The following is a 25,196-nucleotide window of genomic DNA, read 5'->3' as shown; positions in this document are numbered from 1 at the left end:
ATTTGAAGTAGCTTATATTATGCTTTTGAAGCATGAGTTGTTCTCAGTATCGTTTGTTGGTTACCAGTTTTAACTGTGTTGTGATGAAATAAATAACACTTCACTGGGTATATATCTATATATCTTTGTTCTGTAAATTATGAGGTAATATTTGTTCTATAATTAGACATTAAGAAACAAACACAGCAGCTGTGCAAATTTATTTTGTTTGAGTTAACGTACTCCAAACTAATCTTAAATAAACAAGTTACTTTTTCTTTGTTTGCAGCCCTGCCCCTGCATTAAATTTAAAGAAAATAATATCTCCATCTTCAACAACATAGTTTCTTCCTTGCTGCCGATATTTACCAGCTGCCTAGAAAGAGACAAACACATAGGAATGATTTTTTTCAAAATGTAAAAAAGATACATATACACTGAAGAATATTAATATAATTGTAATAATACATCTCTCTTTCAAGAGAGAGAGAGAGAGAGAGAGAGAGAGAGAGAGAGAGAGAGAGAGAGAGAGAGAGAGATGTATTATTAATCCTACTTTAAATCAAACAAATTATATTTTATTACAAGTGTCATAATTAAAAAGTATTAAAATATTTATTTTAACTGATACATTATAACTCTCCTTTTATCCTCTATCAAATGCAACAACTAATCACTACCCACTCAGTTTTAAACTCAAGATTCACCAAACAAACTCTTGCCCCCGCTTCCCGAGATCAATTAAGTACAGCTCCAACAGAAGCCTTTAAAAATTCCTAAACCCAATTCTTTCCAAATGAACATAGAAACATATAATGCAGAGAGGTTTCTCCAATTGTGAAATCTCTGCATTATATATTTCTGTTTGCTATCTGAGATACTTTATTCCACCAATGACATCGACAGACTTGGGCTCGCTTTAGAAACAGTATTTTTATCACTGTTATAGGAGGGCACAGAGTACCAAAACAGTAAGAGAATGGCAGCACCAAATATCTGGTGCTGCAATACAGATATGCCAAAAAGTAACCCAGATATTTTGGGTTACTTGAAGATTTAATATAATCATTTTTAGATAAATGTACAATAATCTGGCACTGCCACAGTTCCATGGATGCTAGATTACTTGACTTTGAATTTGAATATATTAGATTGAGTTTACAACAATTTATGATATCATATTTTCAACCAGGTTTGATAGCTAAATGTGAAGTTATCATAATTATTCATAAGAATAATTATGAAGTCTTTTTCATTTCATTTAATAAATCTTGCTAATATTCTAAAGGGAATGCTGCTTTATATAAGATTTTTATAATATAGTATTAATTTGTGTACACAGCATGGGATAATAATCCAATTTACTTCATTCATGAAGTTAATTATAAGTAGTCATCATAACAAGTATATACATATCCACAAGATATATTATGGTAACGTCTTATGGAAGAGGAGTCAATTAACAGTCTTCTTCAAGAAAAAAGGTTGGGGAAGCCTCTAATTTTTAATAAGGAAGGAAAGAACATCACTACAACTGCCAGAAACTACTATGAGCACCTTTCAGTTACCAAGTTGAAAAGTACAACAACCAATCAATAGTGAGTGGTCATACTCATGTTCAAATCCATTTTATGATCCAAAAGTTTTGAAAGAAAGGCAAATCTATGAACTCAAAAAAAAAAAAAATAAAAAATAAATAAATAAATAAAATAAAATAACCAATCCCTTCTGAATTGGAAATTTCTGGTGAAAACAACTCTATACAGGCCAAGCAAGGTATGTTGAAGGTTATGTGTGAATGTTATGTGCAAATTTGTTTTGCCAACAATTTCTGAATTGTCCTTTTCCATTTTGGAAGTTATCATAGTAGACTAAATCACGAAGGATGATTCTGAATTAGTCATACACATTTCTTCTGTCAAGGTCATGGAGAGTATAAAACAAGAGGAAAAGATTCTGTTGTTTTGTTCATTTCTGCATGTGACTACTCAGTGCACAAGACCCCATTGAAAGATGATGTTATGAATGCTGTGGTAAAAGAAATTTCATTAACAGCAGTGCATCATTTCCAAATTTGAAATTTTTTGTGGTCAAGTTCACACTACTGCCTGGTGTTGTTTAAGAAACTACTAGATGTTATTATGAAAAAGGAAACAATTGATGTACAGTGGTCCTTGGTCAGGGAGCTGACAAGTGAATAAGGAAGCCCGAAATATAACAAATTACCCCAAGCTGTGATTGGTATATTAATAGTTCCTCATAGCAGTGTAGCAGTATTGAGTGTGGGTGAATTCAACCAGGTAAAAAAAAAAAAAAAAAAAAAAAAACTGAGTTCAGATCTTCTGTTGAAGCTTTGGAAATGCTCCTGACAACCAAGTCCAGACAGCAGGAGCATTGTTATTAACAGTACTTTTACTCAACATTTCTGATGAGGGAAAAGTCTGCAAAACCAAACAGAAATCCACAGATAAAAAATGTTGGGTAAGCCTGTATTTCAATATTAAATGTGTATTTTACAAGTAAAATTTAATTTCTAGTGGAGTGTGGACCACAGATTTTACCACCATGGAATGGCGTCCCCGTTGATCGGACATGAACCCTGTGGGTTCATGTCCTTCTTTGGGATTCTGTGGAAAGGTTCATTCGAGGAAAGCAATGGAATTATGGACAGCGGTGCAGCAAGCATGGATGGAAATACCTGTGGAACGCTTTCATAAACTAGTGGACTCGATGCCTTGTCGTGTGACTGCCCTTATCCGGGTGAAAGGTGGGCCTACCTGTTACTAAGTAGGTATCCCATGATTTCTGTTCACTCAGTTTATACTGGTAAGGTTAGGCTGCCTCATGACTAAACACAGTCATTTCTGAAGAGCCCAAGTCCATTTCTGTCACTATCGTAGGAGTGGCAATATGGTCTTCCAGGTAGCAAAGACAGAAAAGCATAATACACGGTAGCATTATTTTCTCAAACTATTTCAATAATTGCATTGAAGCAGTACCCTACCTCTTTACTAAAATTTAGGCAGATGTCAGAATGAATGCAAATACAAGTACTGTTTGTAAAAAAGTGGTACAGTCTCTTAATATATACCAGCTTCATATCTAAAAGGAAGTTGAGATTTCTTGTTTTGAGTGTAGAGAAAATATACCCAGAGAATGAAGCATTTTCATAATGAATTCAAATCTAGCATATGTTAACTAAAGCAATTCTTATGGTGTTCTGTAACCACACGAGGATAAGTATTATTTAACAAAGTCTGAGTGAAGGCCATGTTTTATTCAGTGACCTAACAGGAGGAGGGAAAAAAAAAAAATCATTTTTAAAGTGGTGGAAACCAGAACAACTGCAAACAAAAACTTCTGCATTCACAGAGGTTGACAGTGTGGATCACTACTTCTGTCCATGGGATTATTGGGCCATACTTCATTGAAAATGGCAAAGGTGCTCCAAAAAATGCCAATGGTGACATGCATCATGAACAAACTGAAGAACACTTTCACACGAATTTGGAATAATTTTGTCTTGAAAAAAAGACTTCCTTCTGATGAGTGTTCATACAAGATGATGCAATGTGTCACACATCATGAAAATTAGAACAATACTCCCTAACAGACTGTTTTCTTATAATGGTGAATTTCCATTCCCATTCCGACTTGGCTCTAACTCATGCATGCATTTGGAGATTGCTAGAAGACAAGAGTTTTGTGCTGTTCTTAGGACTCTGCCTGACTCTTGCAGAGCAATGTGATTTCAGACATTTCTGGAGAAACATTATGTGCTATGGTTGACAATTTAATTTTTTTGTATGGAATTATGTTTGGAGAGAAATGGTGCGCACTTGGAACCCATCTTTCAACAATATATGTTCTGGTTATGTTTCTTCTTCTTAATTTCGTTATATTCTGCATGAAATTTTCAGCATTTCGCTTAATTTTTTTTCTGGGCTACCCTGTGCAAATGTTATGAAAACTATTCTTTTAAAAAATAAATGTTTTATGAATAACTGCATTATATGCTAAATGATAGACTGCCATACCACAGCACCGTGCAAACTTATTTACACATTACAAAATGGGCTTGCCTGCTGCTGAGTTACTCTTGCCAGCAAACAAACACGAATATCATGCAAGAAGCACTTTGCACAAATATTCTTTTACACTATAAAAAATATAATTGTACCCTCCCCCCCAATGGAGAGCTCTACATAAATTAATACCTTTACTGCAGCTTCAGTTCCTTCTTCCTTGAAGTCTGTATATTTCATAACTTCTGCCATGATGAAACCCTTCTCAAAATCAGTATGGATCTTTCCAGCTGCTTGTGGTGCTTTGGTACCTTTCTGAAATAAAAATTTTAAAAAATTAAAACCAAAAGGTTTATTCTTAAAATAAATGCTATACTGTTTGCTACAACAGACATGTTCAACTATTAAGTAGTAAATGAATACACTAAAAAACAGACAACAACAACAAAAAAAAAAGATAAAGAACAAATAAGAAAAAACTAGCTGAACACACAGTTTGTTGTGGAAGATTAATTTAATCTTTTTCATTCTGCATTTTTATAACCTTGGCTTCCCAATAACACAGCAAGACTTTGACACTTTCCATTTATAGACCTGTTTCTCAGATGAAACCTGTTTTTTCTTGTGGCAATTAATGTTTCAACATTATACAAATATTAATCTCATATTAAAAAAAAAAAAAAAAAACCTCTACCAAACAAAAATATGCATCTAATACTGTATATTAAAAAAATTAATGATATCCAAACATTTATTTTTTTCTTCATAAATGAAATTAGTTATTGGAAAAGGATATAAAGGGTGTAATGGTAAAACTGCTTTCCCTATTACAGTTAAGAAAGTAAACTTACATTCCTTAATCATTAAATTCAAGAATACAAATAAACTTTTTTAAAAAAGTAAGTTTTTTCTTTAAGATTGTGAAATAAAGAATTAATAAATGGCAAATTTAGAGAGAATTCAATATAATTAATGAATTTGAAATTTATGAGGCAAGGTCACAAGGAGATAAATATGGAAGAGAATACATAATGCACAGATTAGTTATTTTTTAAAATTAAGACGTATTATTATGATCTAATTACTTAATACTCAAACTAGTATTAAGTAATTATAATTGTTGAACTTCTTGAGGAATCCAAGAATTGTCTCAAGCAGTATTACTTTTAAACAAATAAATGTTATTTAAACTATGAGACACTATCATGACAAACCATTTCAAGGCTTACTGGTTTGTATCAGAAAGCAGGTAATCTTGATTAGCAAATCTGATAACTTAAAGGAAATAAAAAACGTCAGATATTTGATTTAGCAGAAGCTATATATCCTATGAAATAAATTAACAATGTGAAGATCTTCTTTTTCATTTTATTTAGATGCCAGCAGAATTAAAACTATACACATAATAAACAGAAATATATGTATATGCACGCATTTGAAATTTTGAATGTGTAACAGTTTTTAAATGGGTAAATGAAAAGCCTAACAGTTTCATCTTTATATTTGCTAATCAAGTTATAATTTATGCCTATGTTTTATAGGCATAAATTATAAAGAATTATTATTATTTTTTTAAATAAACAGTGTAGAAAGCACAGCATTTGTTACATATTTTTTCATTAAGAAAAGATGGCATATTGGTATACACCAGGCAGAATAAAAAAAAAATAAAAAAAAACCGCTTTTCCGAAATTAAAAACAAAGTTGACACCTGTCGGGTGCCATACTGTGTTTGTTACAATTGGGGATACCAACACTGCAGGGTTAAACAAACAGAATAACTTTTTTCAATGATGTCATTTGTCTAAAAGTACTACTACTTTTAGACAAATAAGAAGTGTATATGTAGTCTCTAAATCTTGAGGATTTAGAGACTGAATATACAGAGACAGAATATACGAACAGAAGAGGTGCAAACATATTCATTGATGTTACATCAGTAGCATCAATGAATGAGGCCATACACTGTTTGCTCATCCCATAGCCTTAGTTGCTTTGGCGCAAAATAAACAAACCTCGAAGTATATTTACATCCCACGTTTTCATTCGTGCAACTTAATGAACAGGATTTTTTGTTATAAAAGCTTTTCTTTGTATTAATTCGTTTTTTCTGAGTACTGTATACAGGTCTGGAGGCCTCATTTTAGGAAGGATGTAGAGCTACTGGAATGAGTACAGAGAAGGGCAACAAAATTGGTGAATGGAACAAAGTGTTGCTCTTATGAAGAAAGGCTTAACTTCTGCAAATTGCAGTGTTTGGATACTAGGCACCTGCGAGGTGATCTGATTGAGGTGTATAAGGTCTTGAATGGTTTGAGCAGGCTCAATGCTGATGGGATTCTTCCTCTTGCCCAGATTAATCAGCTGAGGGGACATAAATTCAAATTGAGGAAAGACAGTTGTAGAATAGATGTGCGGAAATTTGCCTTTAGCCAGCAGGTGGTTGATGATTGCTGGAACAAACTTCCATCTGTCATTGTCAGGAGCATTTCTAGGGTATGTGCCAATTGCAATTTGGCACCCCCCTTAAAATTTTCTTCATATATGTATGTAAGTTTCAGGTTTTCAGGTGCCCCTTGAATGTTGGCACCCTAATGCAGTGCACCCCTTGCACCCTCAGGATGCCCTGCCCTTAGTTGTTGTGGAAGTTGACAGCTTAAATAAATTCAAGGCAGAACTAGACAAAGTTTTGAAGTGGGAAGTTTTTTTTTTTGGCTGATGCTTATAAGCTTGCTTTCTTACATCATATAACTAATGCTAATGCTGTGGTATGTTTTTCAGGAACTTAGCTTGGGGAACATCCAGACTAATTATTTTATTGCAGCTAAAAGCAAAAGCAGGTAAAACTTTTGCACTTCTTCAAACTATTCTACTGGGACATGATAATTGTATGTCCAATCTGGAAAGTAATAGTGAGAGGGTGCAGCCTGCAGAGACAAATTAATACTATTACAGTGAGACTAGCCTTGGCTTTACAGTCATATCTAGCTCTTGTTGACAATACAAAACTTACTATGATGGCCTGTTAAGTGTCAGATGGTGGGCAGTCTCAATTAGTGACTCTCAAAGATGATAAAACCATAGAAACTAGCATATTACTGAACAGCTCCTTAGAGAGTGCTAAAACTATAATAATAATCAACTGGAAAAACTTCTGGGGGAAAGCAATGCCATAAAAAACAGACGTGCTTATACTAAATACTAGCTGAAAATTTTGAATATGGTAAGTCTAATGTGTATAGGAATGGAGCATGACTATGCTTTTAAGTGTGAAATCTGTACATTCAAGAAGAGAATATCCAATAGACTGAGAATTGTCAAGATATTGAGTCTGGTGTGATGTTATTAATGGGGGGAGTGCTAAAGACCAACTTAGTGCGACGAATATAATAACAATTTATGCAGACAAATGGAGTGGACAAGCAGATATGATGTACTGCATTAAGGACTTGAATTTTCCCAAGATAAGAATGGGACTTCTGGAATGATTAAATGACTGCTTCTTATATCAACATGTTATTGATGCTATATGGGGGGGACAATAATGTTTACCTAATTTTTACTGAGGATTTCACATATTGAGAATTTTAGAAACCATTAGCAGGTAATGATCATAACGATTGATGTGAGCTGTAACTAAACAAATAACTGTTCTCAAGGGTAAAGGGAAAGGTTTCAGTTTTCGCAATGTAAATTATGATGGCTTCAGGCATTATTTGAATTATATTCAACAGTTGGTGAACCCTAACAAGTATAAATGCTAAATTGGAAATGTTCAAAGAAGTAATTCTAGAACCTGTTAATCTTTTTATACCTTTAACATGTTTGCTGCTGAACACAAACTTGTGTCAAAATTAATTGCAATTTTTTTTTTTTTTTTGCATATATGTATCCATTCACTTGCAGTCAATAAATGAGTGCTGTAAAAAGAAAGGCTCATGAAATGAACTGATTGATATCGGCACTCTGAACCATGGGCTATTTGCATTACAGTGTCAATCATAATGTCTACAGAACACTACAAAAGCTGAATACTTGGTTTATGGGGTCGTATGTTCTTTGCTTGTGTTGAAGTTATTTTATCTAGTTTAGTATTTTCCACAAGAAGAAATGGTAAAATGTTTTGAAGATTATGCTTGATGAATTTAAATTTTTTTAGTTGTGTGAAAAACAAAACCTCATCTTTAGTGTGTGCCCACTGATAAAATTTTGTGTAAAATGTGTTTTCCTATAAAATTTTACCCTAAAGAGTTGTTATAATGGATTCACAGCTTGGAACATCAGGACTGAAAAGGAACAGGGATGAAGCTGATAAGTACACGTGCTTTGAGTGACCAGGGTTCAAGTCCGTGACTGCTGAATATGGTGCTGTTTCTTGTATTATGTGTATCTTGTGAACTCCTCTGACCGTTTGGTCGTCCTGGAGTATAAACAGAAAATAATAAAAAAATAAATAAATAAAAATAGAAATATTCACAAATGAGCATTGTTTTAGACTCAACAGTACTATTGGTCCAGATGATGGAGTGATTACTAAAAATTGATCGTAAGAGAAATTGTTGTGCTTGAATGTGAAAAAGGCACAAGGAGATAATGGGCTTTATCTAATGAATTCAAAGAATGCAGCACAACTTACAATCTGTCAATTCTCTGACAGATTGCCAATTTCTTATCTATTATAATGGGCATCCCTGAACTTAGGTGAAGATGGAGATGTTACGGGAAAGAAGAGGTAGATGTAGAGGTAGCCATTTTTAAATGCTACAGATGGCAATATCAAAGTGATTCCACGGTATATCCCACTGTGGTGACGTTTCATAATTAAAAAAATCATTAAATTAAAAGCAGCTCCTCTCAGTGCCCACTGGGCATCTTTTTTTGAACCTGAAAGTATGTAGGATTCCTTTTAGAGAACTATCTGATACTTAGTACTGATAATGCCTCTGTTATGGCAGGTCTAAAAACTGAAATAGCAGTGATATTAAAAGAGACTGAGCATTCAGTAGTAGCAGAATGTTCTTGCCATCTCGGTTAATTTGTGTGCTGAAAATGGGGACCATATGCCTTCTTGTGAAGGTAGACATATTTGGTGAATATTTACTAATACAGAGAAAGAAATGCTAAAATAGAAGTCACTAATTCATATTCAAATCCAGCTCACGGTTCAAATGAGTTTCTGAAAAACAACAAATTATGAACTCCTCGAGGAAAAGAACTTGACATTTTAACAATTGCTCATAATAATGCTGAGTGTGAGAAGATATTCAGCCAGGTAAAAAAAAAAAAAGGGGGGGGGGAATCATTTCAGATCTCTTTGTGGCAAAATGCAACTGACAGAAAGGCCATTGTTAGAAACAAAGCACTGCCTCAGCATTTCTGAAGAAGGCAAAATCTGCAAGATTATCTTCCTTGAAGAAATCAGTGTCCAATCGATGATATCAACAGAAACACATTGACAAAAAAAATTTTAGGTAAGCTAATGTTCAGAAATATATTGTACTGAAAATCAATCCTACAGTTGTATCTTAATATAAAATAAGTCAAAATGTGGTAGCATTGCTTGAGATATTCACATAAATATAAAACATATGGTCGGGCATTACTCAACACAGAAAACCATTTGACTGGCATCAAATCTTCAGCTTATATTCTGCTAGTCCCCGAGAAGGCTTACTGGACAATAGTGTACTTCATACAGGAGTCAGCTGATGCATTCTTTGAAGCAAGATATTTTTCAGATACAGTAGCAAAATCTCTAGACCTGAATTTGAATTAGCATGTTGGAGATGCTTTTGAACATGAATTAAGGACTGCTAACCTTCTTCCAGAATCCTCCATGCATCATGATCTGCTCTCGTAGAGGAGTGAAATTTATTGTCACAAGGCTTTAACATCAGTCTAATGAACAGCAGGAGCACTATATATGAGAGTTTTGAGTATCGAGGGTGATATTTTAATCCAAGTTAACAATTAGAACATGAGGATAACATATAGGATAATTAGTATGCATTATGCAGTAAGTAAGAGTAATAATGGGAGGAGGAGGACAACAGAACTATTGAAGTTCTGTTGTTCCCCCAAAATGACGTAACGAAAAGAGGTTCTTGTTTTGTGTAATAATGCATAATAGGAATAGTAAATAAAAAAAAAAAAAATAAAAAAAAATTTAACTATTTAATAATACCCATTTGTTTCTGGAAGAGTGGGGGGAAAAAATGTTTGCACACCACTTCTTTATATAATGGAATAATCACTTCTTTTTCTCTACTGCCAAAATTTCTAGCCTACTTCCACCAGCTATTTTATCTCAAAAAAGAATTCTACATTAATCCAGCAATGCGAAATTTGATATCTTGGTTGGGGGGGGGGCAAAATCTGGCTGGGAAATATTTTATACATATATTTTGACAAAATTTTCTTAATTTTTATTAAAGTAAATCTCGCTGACATCATCATACTAACAGGTGACACAATCTTAGCCACCCTACACAAACAGTGCAACTTTAATGCTTTCTTATTCTTCCCATCTGGCCAACCAATTAAAAATAAGGTACAACACTCGGAAGATGTACATCGTTGTTATTACGATTATCATACAAAGGGTAGGCGACGATAACAAGTAGAAAAATAAATGCGTTACTGTAGCGCTAACTGGTTAGATCGGTAACAAAAGACGCCGCATGATGACAATAAGCCAAGCGTATACCCCCCATACAAATTCGCGGTGACCAAGCAGCCGGCCCGTGTCACATTATTAACTCGGCGCACGGCGGTACTGTCTTCGAGACACGGAGTGGGAGTTGCCGACTGCCATTACTCCGCCGCTGCCAGCTTCAGTTCCGCCGCGAGCCAGAGGGTTGCCGCCTTCCTCTAACGCTGTCTATGACAGGGGCGGGACACGAGACCGTGTCTCACAGTGGTACAGGGCCTGCTCCTGACAGACCGCCGCTGCGGATCTTTGACATGTTCCGAGTGCCTTACATAAACGATCGTCTGTTTATTACGGACGCGATTCTCGATTTTCCTAAGGTATCTTATTCTTCGTACTTCTTCCGAACATGACACTAGCACAGCCTCGGAGGAAACACAATATAGCAAAAGCGGCACGTGCCGTTCACAACTGGAATTACTATTATAGCATTAGAGATGTTCCACCATTTGCACAAAGTATTAAACAGCATGTCAAAACGACACACACGCACTAGAATGACAAATCAAACATTCCTTCAGAAGCACAGTTCAATTACTTTTATATCAACGCTATTTCCTACAGCTTTTTACAGACGACTTTAAATGCAAATCACCCTCGGCTTATTATCACAAAATAAGAGTAAAAATAATATTATTTTCTTCTTACATAAATTACTTCTTCCTTTCAAAAATGTTACGCTTTTATTATTATTTTTTAAAGATTCCGTCGAATACCTATACACTCTTAGGCCCCCAAAATTAGCTTTCTTGAAATAGTTAACGTAAATATATAAAAAATAATTAATCTTATCTGATTTTTATAATAATATTAATTAAATAAATATGTTTTAACTTGTGGTAAAATGGTCCCAAATCAGACGAACGAGTTACATTTATTAATAATTATAATAGCTTCCCATTCCAAAAACGGAGCCTCATCTGTTGCGAACACATGCAAATGAGGGGAAGAGCGGCGCCTCCAGGATGCCGACCAGTGATTTCACAAACAAACAAACATCGTAATTATCTACATTAAACACAATGATAATTATAAACGTATAATCAAAAGCCAATATGTCTGATCCAGCTTAGCTTTATATATATGTGTGTGTGTACTGGTGGGAACCGAGGGGGGGGGGGGGTAAGTGAGCCCTTTGTTAATAAAAAAGTTCGTTAAAATGAATAGACATTTAAACCAGGGATGACAATTAACCGAAATTCTCGAGCGATCCCCTTGTTAAAAAACTGGCAGCACACACATATAATTTAAAATCCATAGGGGGGGGGGGGCAAACTAATCAAACATAAAAAAAAATATACACAAAAACACAGTACTTCCATTTATGTTAATTTTTTTGGCCGCCAATATTCTTCGTTTATTAAAATAACCTCTCCAACTTCCTATTAAGTTAATGAATTGTATTTTTACTATTAACTGAAAAATACTTTTTTTATTTTAAAAAAGTATGAGAGCTCCTGAAGGATAGAATCAAATATATTATTTAGGAAATAAATAAATCAACTACATTTTGCTGCACCAGCTAAAAAAAAATTTCCGAGTTACCCAGAGAGAGACAGAAGTAGAAGGGAATCACCAAGAAAGAGAAGAATGATGATATTCAGCTCAGGACCCTGTGTGTACCAAACCCATACTCAACAGATGTGAACCACTCCAGTATGGGTTTGGTACATCTGTTGAGTGAATCGTATCAACGAATAAAACACAGTATAATTATTTAATATAAATCCCAACAAATTCTTTATAATTCTGTATAAAAATCAATAGGTAACTAGTAAATACTCAAAGATTCAAAAATAGGATTGCATAAATTGACTAAATTGTGTTAAAATGATTCAAAAATAGGAACACATTTAATATTAAGGAAAATTGACTTTACCGCTCCCTAAATTTTGGCACCCTGTGCGGCCGATGCTCGATATCTCCTGAAGCTGTCTCTGAAAATCGCTTACTGACTGGAATAATCTAACTCCGATACGAATTCTGTCACTACTTAAACAAATGGCGTTTATAAAAATTATATTTCACTTATATTTACAAATGTCATCCACAACTTTGCAATTAAAAATTCACAAAGTCCACTTTTCTAATTCACAAAGCTCACCAGGAATGAGAACACGGTCGTTATATTTGGAGCGGGTGGATGAGTGAAATGAGAAGGGCGTGTGTGAGTGTGGGTTTTTTTTTTTTTTTTTGGTTGATGCTATATAAGCTTGCATCATATGCCCTGCTAATGCTAAAATCAATTATTCATAAAATAGCATTAGGTTAAGAAGAAATTGGACGGGACCAACCACATAGGACGTTATAACGTGTGGGACGTTAAAAAAAAGGATCGCTATAGAGCTTCGACTGTACTGTATATCGTTGAGTCGCTAGTACCCAATGACTCAAAAAAAAAAAAAATAAATAAAATAAATAGCAACAGATAAAAACACCAAATTGTTGGCGAAGTAACTGAATCATAAACATCGATCTGATGGACAAGCTATTAAACATTTCGACGGCTTGCGGACACGTGAAGACATTTTCCCTTAATTCTTATCAGCTGATAAGACTATTTTCACTGGGGCGTTAAGCAAATCACGCGTCTAACCCCCAAATTTGGGGGATCCAGAAAGTTGAAATACACACTGCATACAGAAGTTCCCTTCTGTAGCAGTAGGGAACTCGAAACCCAACGGCACCTTAGGAGCCCGAAGGGATCCAAACGTGCCACAGTTCATTATGAATTACAGTACCCCTATACATCCCCCCCCCAAGTTATCACTAAACTTAGAAACACTTTTACCCAACAGATGGCGCCACGTATCCAGCCGCCGATAATATTTTATGTCCGCGGTTTGCGAACGGTGACATAATTGGCCCGAAGGGAGTCTAAGACGTGTTAGAATTGTGGAATACCACGATTTTTTTTTTTTTTTTTTGTTTTGTTTAAGGCACAACTTTTCATTAAGGAGGCCAAAGAATAGTTTCCCTTTCGAATTAACCGGGCGTTCTGATTTATTCATTCATTAATTCACAACGATATTTCTCTCTCTCAGTCAATAACTGGTTTACACTTGAAATTAGTACAAGTTCACGACTGTCAATCAGCAGTGTTACGAGATGGGGCGTCTCAGCCTCAGGAAAGATCGCTCGGGGCACAAAAGCCAAGTAGAGTCACCTTCCTTGCGTAAGACTCAAAAGTTCTAGTATACATAACGAAAAATTAGCTCATCCAGACAAGCAAATTCAAATAAAGAAAAAAAAAAAAAACAATTTATAAAGAAAATCATCAATATCTTACCAAACGAGGTAAAGTCCTGATGTAAGATCAATTATGGAGGGGGGGGGGGAGCAGTTACAAAAAACGAGACTCGCAAATTCACGATTGAACTAGACCAATCTTATCTATTCAAAATGCTTCAAACTTCAGCAGGTAAAAATCAGGAGCCTTTTATCTCAAATTACCGTATTTTAAGGACCACAGGAGGTACTTTTTTCCCCGGAAAATGTTGCTTAAAATTCTCCTGCGCCTCATGGTCCAAATTTAAATTAGATCCGAGCAGTTTATTTATTTATATATTTTTTTAGATCAGGCTATAATGTTGTACGTAGCATATCCGAGTGAAGCCTAACGCATTCTGACGCCTCATTCCTTTATTAGCAAGAAAAAGCTCAATAAAACCTTACTTCTTTCTAGAAACCCCAAGTCTTTCAAGGAATAAGAATCAGCAATGCCCTTTACGACACTGAAGACGATAAAGGAAAAAAAAAAAAAAAAAAAGAATAAAAAATAATAATGAGCGCGACTACCGAGTTGTTGAGATTCCACGAGTAAATTCGTCTCGATTTGTGTTTAGCAATCACAAGTGAATTCATGTTTCTTGATATCGATAAAATATTTTTCTCCTAAAAATTCGCCTTCCAAAAGAGCTTAGTGCGTCTTATAGTCTGAAAAATACGGTACAGAAAAAATACTCTACACAATTTTATCTGTAACCAATCGCAACTCGCTCTCACACACCATGTGCTTTACTCAGAGACCACATATTACTCTATTAGTATTAAAAATGACAAAATGATGCAAAGAAGCAAAGTTTATTTTGCATACATTAGGTATCTGATTTACATTTCAACATGTAAACCTGAAATTAGTGAATGCACACTTCAACAAAAGATCAACTTCTTTGGCTTAGTAATTCTGTTTACCGCAAATCTGAAAGAATAAAGTTCTATTTTATAGCCTAGAATGATGAACGCCAATTAAGAACTCAACACTAACAATTCAACTACACTACAATGCCAAAAGAATTCGGAGACCATCACGTTTGAGGAAGACGAGTTTTAATGAACACATCAATAAGGTATAGGCCCCACCTTTGGCTCCAGTGGCAACATCGATCCACAATGGGCCAATTTAAACCAGTTCCTTGCAACAGCATTTTATTCATTCTTCCTACAGTGCAATAGTCAGTTCAACTATAAAAGATGGGCGTGCTGGCCGTGCCCAGATCCAGGTCTGGATTTCAGGCGAGTTGGACTTCGTTCCCCTCAAACTAGGTTTTTATACTGCTCGCTATGTAGGAAGGAGTATTATCGTACTGGAACATGGAGTGGGCCTATTTCCATAGAGTTGCCAATGTGTGTGCAGAGCGAAATAGTTCAACATGTAAGTGTATCTATCGCTCGACACAAACGGTTTTTAGCACTACTGGTCCGAGTTCGAATTACGGGAAGTAGCCTGTACTATTGGCTAGTTTACCACCCCTGTTTTCACCACCAATCTTCATAGTGGGCACAATGTGCCGCAGTACATAGGATGTTAATCCTCCGAGGTTTCTCCACATACGCACTTTACCATCTGATCAAAAAAGAAGGTAACGCGACTTTTCGCTCGTCAGACCCGTTACCAGTGTCCACATAGAACGAAGGGTAAAGTACCACTGAAAACGATGCCTGGTGCGGGGTATGCGAACAGGCAATTCTGCCATGAAAAGACAATGTACATTGCCCTCCAGACAGTGGTCGCAATTAGACAATCCTGTGGACATTAGGGACACCATCGTAACACGTTTTCCAAAGAAACCACAACATCGCACAGAACAGGTGATGCAAAACTCTCTGTGCGAAAAAGCGCGCTGAGATTTATTTATTATTTTTTTCCAAGAGTAAAAAACTTCATCTCAAAATGATAAATTAATGACACTTTGGAGAACCCAAAAATGGCACTGCAAAGGATATATATATATATATCTCCTTTGCTTCACCAAATCGGTCTGTATGTAAAAATTCATTTCTCAGTGAACGGATTTTCATAAACTTTTATATTTGAGTCTTTCTGAAAAATTTGTCGATCTGCCACAAATATTAAAATCGGACCAATAGAAATTCGGATTTTTTAAAATAAATTTTCGAGTTATCTCTATAAATATAAGTACGTTTCAGAAGTCTGGGCATCACTTGATAAGGAAAAGTCAGATTTACGCGAAATTTCACACAGGCCGTGAAGCGAAAACATGAAATTCTTAGTTCAATGACAATAAATCCAAATCTTTTAGAATCAAATCATTAATTTATATGTTCACTTTTGATCTCAACCGAATCATGGAGAAGTTTCGCGGGGAAGTTCTATTGTGTTTTTAGTCAATAAGTCATACTTTTTTTTTTTTCAATCTTAAAACGTCCACAAAATCCAATCTTTATTAAACTCTTAACAGTTGACCTCATAAAATTTATAACACCCGTTTCATGGCACTTCTGTACATGTTTTTCAACAGGAGGCGACTACTGCTCCTGCTGTCCTGCCAGAACCTGATTAGGTTGCTCTATTGGGCAATCTCCTTGGACTGTCCCTGTTTCCTTCATCCAACTTGGGCTTATCATCATGCAAACACCGATCTGGGGTAGGATTTCTAACATTCTTGCTGGCGTTCGCATTGCAGCGAGATTCTTCCACTGAGGTTCATCCTCCAGTGACCTGATAACCCTTCGGGGTAGGAGTTATTTTCCAGTAACTAAGTGGCAAGATGAACAACGCTCTATCCACGATACCTACACTACTCACGGGGCATGCGTGAGACCAGAGATGAGGGAAGCCTTCATGTACCTCCTTTCACGTAACGGCATCTATGGATTGTGGTTCTGCAATTTAGAGATACTGTTATCTTATCCATTCATCGTAATGGTCATGGGCTACTGTAACATTAAACATCTGTAAATACTTAACACTATACCTGTGCAAAGTTTAGAATCCATTTATTATTAATAGAACCTAATGATCATACATCGCTAACACGTCACCAATCACACATCACATTTTTAGGTGTTTTTGTGATGGTGTAACGGCAACATCACAATTTCTAAAAAAGCGGCGCATAAAACAACTACGAAACGTATGACTGTTAGATTCTATTGATAATAAATAAATTCTAAATTTTACACAAGTGAAATGCTTCTATTTAAAGTACAAGGTGTGGCATTAAAGTTATCGGACTGGTGCTGTTGTGGCCATGTTCGATTCGTTTGAAAATAAACCGAAATGGAGTGTCGTAGTTCAAACTTCTTTCGACAGATGGTGGTACAGAGATTGTTCAGTAGGCCGACAGGTTGCATGTCAACCAGTTTCGTTAGTAGCTCTATAGTTCTGTCACGATTTTGCAGTGGGGCAATGAACGAACATCAAATTTTGCTTTAAACTGGGAAAATCTGCAACAGAAACGTTAAAAATTGTTTATGGTGATGAAACGTTAAGTCGTACCAGTGTGTTTAAATGGTATTAGCGGTTCAAAGACAGACGTGAGGACGTTTTGGATGACCCAAGAAATGGGCGACCGTCAACCACTCGGAATTAGAACAGTTGCAACAGTTCGGAAAATTGTGGCAATCGATTGTCGTTTGACCCTCAGAATGATGGCCGAGTTGGATATGAATAAGACTATTCGTCAAATTCTGCACGAAAATTTAGGGAAAAAGGAAAGTTTGCGTGAAATTCCTTCCCTTACAGATGAGCAGAAGCAACGAAGGGTGTCACGACAATCCTAATTTCCTTGTCACGACAATCCTAATTTCCTCGACTGTACTGCCACTGAAGATGAGTGTTGAGTGTTTCAGTACGACCCAGAGATGAAGCGTCAGAGCATACAGTGGACTTCAAAATCATCGAAAAAGCCCAAAAAGTTTCGTTTACAGAAGTCCAGGATCAAGATGCTGATCATCTTTTTTTTCGACAAGAAGGGTGTGATTCGCACAGAATTTGTACCTGAAAGGGGAAGAGTCAATGCTGCGTTCTACGTACAGATGCTTGACTATTGAAGCGTATTTCCAGGTGAGTCCATAATTTCGAGACAAAGACAGCTGGTTTTTTGTTGACAATGCCCCCGCCCGTTCCGCACTTGTTGTGAAGACATTTCTGAAGAAGCACGGCATAGTACAGATCAACCATCCACCTTACTTTCCGATCTAACACCAGCGGACTTCTTTCTCTTTCCCAAAACTGCCCTCAAAGGTAAGAGATTTCAGAATGTTGAGGACATAATGAAAAACGTAACCGCCGAACTGAACATCATCTCTTTGGATGCTTTGGACATAATCTCTTTGGAAGAAACCCGAGTTCGAGTCCGTCGATGACGTGAGGAATTTTTATGAGCCTTTTTCACAACGTGGCTGAGTTAGTCCATCTCGGGCGAGGGTAGCATGGTTTTTCTCCAAGCAAACAGAAAATCGACCTCAGAACACACGCAATTTACAGACAGCATACACGGAGCAATATGGCTTTAGTCACTCATGCTCCTAAAAACTCCACAACAACTCTTTTCAGAAACTTTTAGAACTGTGTAATTAGCTCATTCAATGTCGTGGTGTTCAGAGTAATCACTCTGAATAACAATAAAACCATTTTTGCGCTCCGTCACTGTGTGTTCTTTTTATTGAACCAGTCCGGGAACTTTACTGCCACATCTCGTAATTTTGATCTGGATAATCTCTGTAACATAGCTTTCAAGCATTATACTGGAGTTTGCAAAGCAACTTCCTGTTTCTTGCATTAAAATACAACCACTGAAACAGGAAATAAGATGAATTACAAGCGGATGCGAGAGACGGTAAAAGTAATAATTAATTTCTTATAATCATCGCGATGGTACATTCCACTGGCCAGGGAAGGAGCAGCAGTGCATAGCACACGCTTCTTGATTAGACCGGGGTTCGAGCCCGTCACCACCAAATACGGAGAATGCGGAAAGGTCAGGGAATGACCACCGCATATCCCGGAGCAATATGGCCTTAGTTGCTAATGCTCCTAAAAACCAAATAACAAACAAACAAACATTCCACTGGCCAAATATTTCTCACTTATCATTCACGCTGGAAACAGTGTTAGTAGGAAGGGCACCCAACGAAATGGTATTAGCAAAATATCCGACCTGGAAGGTAACCAGCGAGCGCGCACGCACACAGCACGAGATGTTTATTTGCTTTGGGTTGTTGTTACTTGCCTTTATGAAAACATGGCTATCCCAGTATACAAGGCAAGCATGTTCACAACAGGAAGGGAAGGAGGTAAGGGTTGGGGAGGAATGGGGGTTAAAAATAGGGCGCCGCGAACGCCCTCAGTAAATGCATTAAACGTCTACCTTTGTTGACACTTTGATAACGCCAGGAAGAAATGGATCGGGCAATTTCGACCGGTCCTTGAATGGGCTCTGTAGGGAATGACGTGGAGTAGACCCACAATGGGGCCGCGTGTCATCGCATTGCAGCAGTTCGTGTCACTAGGAGGCTGCGAGGTAGCTAGTGGACAGCGTTTAAAAAAAGTAACGTCGTCTCAGATGATAGATACGAGTGTGTGCCAATAACCAAAATGGCCAGTAACGTGTTCATTCCATACAAGCTGCTATTGACGACTACATCATTCGGCCATCTTAATGACACTCTATAAACAGCTATTGCGGTTCGAATGAAAAATGATAAGTGTCGGAGCGGCTCGCAAACCGACAAAAATACGCCGTTTTAGAGAATGCCAAGTGCAGGCGAAGGCAGGGATAAGAGAGAGGGGTGAGAGGACAAGAATTCTCACACCTCAACACAAACAGCGGCACATCTGAGGCGGGAAAGACGTTATGATATATTGGGAGGGGAGGATGAATAGGCTTGTTCAGCTGACACTCCCTTCTGTTTGGTTAAGGCTGCTTGTCTATACAGCCTCAGGGTCAAGGTAACAAACTCGTTACCGAGACACACGGAATTCTCGAAATGGATTTCATGCTTAGCGCTAAGCTGTCTGGAAGACAAAAGATGCTGATAACGCCTGGCGGACAAAAACTGCTCCAACGCTTCAGACGGCAATGTTTCGTTCTTTCCGAGAATGCCTCCGACTGTAACAGGCAGTGCAAAAGAAACAAAACTTCATTTTTAGCCCGATAAACATTTCAGTACTCCCATCAGAATTTATCAAGATTTTTTTAAACGCCTGGTTGAAACAGGGGGTTTCAGACCCTAGGGCGGCTCACAGCATGAAGGTTATGGAGCTTAAAACTAGTGTCACTAAAATACAGTTTCAAAATATTCGCTTTAGTAATACAGCGCAACCTCGACATAACGCGAGTGTCAGGTGAAAACTAATACCCGCGTTATAGTCGAATTTTTTTTTTTACCATTTTTTTAAACATAAATACACTTAGTAAGTGACTACTTTATTTAGTAATATTTTATGAAATATATAGACTAAATGATATAAATCCTCGCTCAGGAGTTTCCGTATCCGCCTCAATCCAGGTCATCTGCTCCAAGACTGCCACCAAGTACATTACAAAGAGCCTCTGCTTCTTGTTCTGAAAATGCAGCTAATTTAGGGTTATTATAAGTGATCTTGATCTCGTATTTTTCAATACATTTTTTCCCACCAGTTTTCAATTGCTGTTCAACTTTTCAGTAAAACATTTTATATGCAACGTCTTTCGGTGTTAATGTCTTGAAATTCTAGAACTTGAAATTCTGAGTTCACAACACCAGCAAGTAGCTTACCACAATAGTAGACTTTGAAGGCTAGAATAATGCCCTGAATTAGTGCAGTTGTTTGTGTTCAGCAGTAACAGAGCCTTTTCTTCAAGCAATCAGCGTCTCGCCGATTGTACAAACTCACTTTCAAACCATGAAGTAAAAAATCACGTGTAGAGATTTTTTTGTGTAAGTTTTTCTTTTGGTGACCATTACGTCAGTCTTACTGATTTACTAATTTCGCAGCGTATCGATTTCTAATGCCCTAGAATTTGCCGTACTTTGAGAAAACTAAATCAAAACCAAACTATCCGGCCCTAAGATAGTGCCGAAGGGAAGTCACGTGACTTTTCCATAAATAATTTGTCACTTCATGTATATTTTTGTCTAGTTTACAAAACTGCTAGTTCTTTGAACACTACTTTTTTTTTTTTTTCATAATTCGTTTTGTTGGACATGATCATACACTGGTATATCTGGGGGGAGGAGGGGGGGGAGAGAGAGAGAGAGAGAGAGAGAGAGAGAGAAATGTTCAATATGAGCCGAATTCGTAATAATGATCTAGTTTCAAAACTTGTAAATTTAAATACTGGCCCGAAAATTTAATTTTGAGAAAAACGCCTTAGAAAAAAAAAAAAAAAAAAAAAAATGGGAGGGCAGGAGGGTTATTTTGGAAAGCCCTTCTCGCCTCTCTGGTTAAGAAACCCTGTAATGTAACGCGATTTTTCAAATAGCATTCCTTACGATCATCCTGAGATCTATTCATAATGCATCGTAAAATTTTCTGACCACCTTGCTTGTTACGCAATTTTTCGCTGGCCCCTTATTAAATAATGCATGTCAGCTACTTTCCAATTCTTTTCGAGCTCATCAATTAGAGATCGCTGCCCTAGATCAATTCTTACCTGAATAGTCCACGCTTTAACTTCATCTTTGCCCGTCGTGAAGAAATAAATAAGTTGTAACGCCTTGTAGCCAGTTGAGATGATCTTCTCGAGTGTACTGTAAAGAGAATAAGAAATGGAATAAGAATGCCGTCTTCGAATTCACATTATAAACAGAACACAAACGAAAGGAGAATTTTTTTGGTTCACTGACAACACCTTTAGAACTTCGTCCACATTAATCTGGATCGAATGGTGCCAAATATAAGTGGATCAGTCAGAGGGTAGATGCATACCACCAATACCTTGCTAAGTAAAGGTACAGGTAATACGCATTAATAGAAACAATGTTACTCATCACGGCCACACGACAACAAAATAAGCTTTAAAAATAAGACAAACACGAATATGGATGTATACTTGTATATACTAAAAGGTAAAACATCGAAAAACAATATTTACATTAAGTTATACATTTGAAAGGAAAATATTGTGATGCAGTTTGATGTACTCCAATACCAAAAAGATATTAGACTGAATCAACCTTAATAGAGGTATTGATCAAAGTGTTTTATTTACTGTCCACAGATGACAGACACTAGATGTCTCGCTTAATATACACAACTCTTAGATAGTCTTATAGGACGATGTGGATGGCTGATTTCTTCAGCAGGTAATCTAGAACTGTTCACATCATGAAATAAGCATGAGTTATTCAAGCTTAAAGACGTGATCCACTCGAAGGGCAGTTCTTGTCAGTGTTTATCTTCTTCAAGGTAGGATTACCTGTATTGTTGGAAGTGGTTGGATAGGTAAGAAGTGTGTGTGTGTTATGGGGGTTTAATGGCGCACGAGCTGCTGGGGCTATAGTGCGCCTCAGGTAAGAAGCGATTAGAGTTTCAGACAGTTGAGGGTTGTGCCAATGACATATATCCCATATGTTTTGGACATTTATTATACCTACTGGACATTTTTGTAGCGTTAATTATTGTGCGTCTGACACTGATTACGCTAACTTGGCAGCCCGGATATATTTAGCTGTTCATATATATTGCGGGTTCTGAGCAGAGGAAGTCGGCGATGCCTATGAGTCGTCCATTAGAGTCCGTTATTCGCATGCACACACTGGTTTCTGAAGAACCCTGAAGAACAGCGAAGGCCAAGATTTCGTCGGCAAGCAAAATTACAAGATAAACCGTAGTTTGTAGATATCACAAGTGAGCGCTATAAAATTGTTGATGGGGAGTAAGAGCTGTTTTGCTTTCCAGTAAGGGCATCTATTGGCTTTATCCTCGAAGGAGAGACTTTTCTAGCAGTTTGAAGAGGGTGAAAGCATGGAAACAAGCCTGGAAATTTTCAGCAGTGAGCATTAGCTCCATTGTACAACATATATCTCGCATGGAAAGGAAATGAATTATAAATGAAGGGTAATGCATCTAGATGTAGGGACTAATGATGAAATGAGCATGAGGTATCAAAATTCCTGAATTACACGCAGTGCAATGTAGGGATTTTGATACCTTAAATGAAATTAAATCGATCTCGATTTTTGGGTAACTAGAAAATTCTGGTCACCAAACTTGCACGATTGGAGCTTTATTTAACAAAGAGCCTCCTCCTGCCAGGAGCCATTATACTAATTTCAACAAAATTCCATTATGATTTTTTTTCCAGCAACAATATATTATGACAAAGTAATTTACTTAGAAACAGTTCTTATGTTTAAGAACTGTTTCTAAGTTCTGTTTCCAGGGAAGCTACTGATTTAATATTAAAACAGTTGTTTTTCTTCGAAAGCAAGAACGAGTGAGCAAATAGCTACAAAGGTGATCCAAAAAGGGGAACCGCTGCATTAGCGCGCCACCAGATTACGAAACTCCACAGAAATAATTAGCAGCCATTCTATTATAGGAATAGGCGAATATAAACGTTTAACTTCAAAGGCCTCTCGAATGACAAAAGTTTTTGAACCACTGGATCAAGGAAAGAAAAGGGATAAATAATGGTATGTTCTCTTATAAAACTATCTTTCATGAATGACCACTATAAAACTCGGAGTGCAAATCACTCATGCATGGACACCGTTTTTGCAGGGAAATCTGTTATTCAATTCTTGTGTATGGCTACCATCTATAGAAAGTTTCTTCAGTGGAGGAGGAGGAGAAAAAGTGGTATGCTGCGTGCCACTACACAAAAATCTTCGATATAGTCTAGTCAACCTTTTCAGTAAAAAGACATTTCATGACGAGTTAAACGACTTCACGAACAGGATGAGGAAACAAAGTAATGAAACCTGTTTTCGGTATACACGACACAACTCTGGACTTACATGCTTATTTGCTGGTAATATTTATTCAGCAGCAGGAAAATGTTCGTACAACCAGTTCCACAACACAATGCATATTTTATACCTCTGCTTTACGAAAAACAAATCCAAAGCCATGGTGTGTGCAAGTAAATACGGTAGCTTCAAAAGAGATTTTCAATTTTTACAAAATGCAAGCGTATGTACGCAAAGCTGAAAATAAAACAAAAATTCTAGAGGGAGGCCCGTGGGCTAACACGCATGGGTTCAAACGTAGACTCCAAAATCAATGACTCCAAATTTGCCCATTTCTGGCCGTTTCGTTGGTTTCTATTGCGGAGCTTAAAATAATAATAATAAAATAAATAATAAGAATAAAATAACAATTCTGCATATCCCAAGGATCTCAGCCAGAACATCGTGTTCATATATCCAACTTTTCGTTTCTTTCCTTTTGTCAATATTACAAACTCTAAGACAACTACGACAATGGATATAAGATCCACATAGATTCTCACTTTATCAAGGATCTGACTACCAGAAGTTTCTAATCCACACTGAAATCATAAATATCCATTTTTTAAAAAAAACTTTTTGTTCTAAAAGTTGTTTAATAAACAGATTTTATTTCAATGAACAGATGGTAATATCCTTCTAAATTCATTTCTATTCAAAAATGAATCGTCAAGTTTTAATCTCTTTGACTCCTAGCTAAAGTTTTTCTTTCAGTACTGCATATCTTCCTTGACCGGCTTGATTTCTTCTTTCAAGTATGTGCCTCACACTGACGTTCCCTCTATTTGGTGGGGAGGGGGGGGGGGTTAACGCTTTTAATTATGGTTGCATATTTACGCAGAGTGAAATCCCGGAATAACTCACATGGAAAAACTCCACTTCTTCCGTCTGAGATCAGGTAACTACATCCCCGACTGAGGAACGTTTAAGAATTTCTCCAGTGAATGAGTAAGTGACAAGTGGTGAAGCCACTATACTTCCAAGGAAGATAGTTGACTGTTGATGTCTTGTAATTATTCTAGTGATCCACGTCCGTCAAAAGTCTTAATCCCACTGGTTAAACATATAAGCAACCACGAAACGGGGAGATGTGAATACTGTTAAGTCTGCAAACGTCAACCAAAAGCATAAACTCTTTCAGTTTTCAACAGTATATATGTGGTTAAATCATTATCAAAAAATTCAAGTTCCTTCTATTCAAATGTTACTAAACTCTATCCGGTATTTGTTACTGGACTACAACCGGGTGCTCTTCACCACTGTTGGATCCAAGTCGGTTATTCTACCTTTGCCTAAATAAA

The 25,196-nt window shown here is 36.7% G+C and overlaps 1 protein-coding gene across 1 annotated transcript in view; it reads right to left on the bottom strand.

Moving 5' to 3' along the window:
* Nucleotides 1–222: 222 nt before the first annotated feature.
* The window catches only part of LOC150082216 (obg-like ATPase 1), a 333,082-nt gene continuing 308,108 nt past the window's right edge, over nucleotides 223–25,196 (bottom strand). Inside the window, exons 10-12 of the mRNA XM_090380053.1 lie at nucleotides 21,597–21,693; nucleotides 4,197–4,319; nucleotides 223–355 (exon numbers count right to left, since the gene is read on the bottom strand). Of these exons, the coding sequence (XP_090236179.1) occupies nucleotides 248–355; nucleotides 4,197–4,319; nucleotides 21,597–21,693 (328 nt within the window). The 3' untranslated portion in view covers nucleotides 223–247. The remainder of the gene's footprint in view (nucleotides 356–4,196; nucleotides 4,320–21,596; nucleotides 21,694–25,196) is intronic.

This window comes from Mastigoproctus giganteus, chromosome 8 (assembly GCF_048544385.1).
Source record: "Mastigoproctus giganteus isolate SK-2022 chromosome 8, ASM4854438v1, whole genome shotgun sequence".
NCBI classification, from domain to species: Eukaryota; Metazoa; Arthropoda; class Arachnida; order Uropygi; family Thelyphonidae; genus Mastigoproctus; species Mastigoproctus giganteus.
This window is presented reverse-complemented; position numbering and strand designations above follow the sequence as displayed.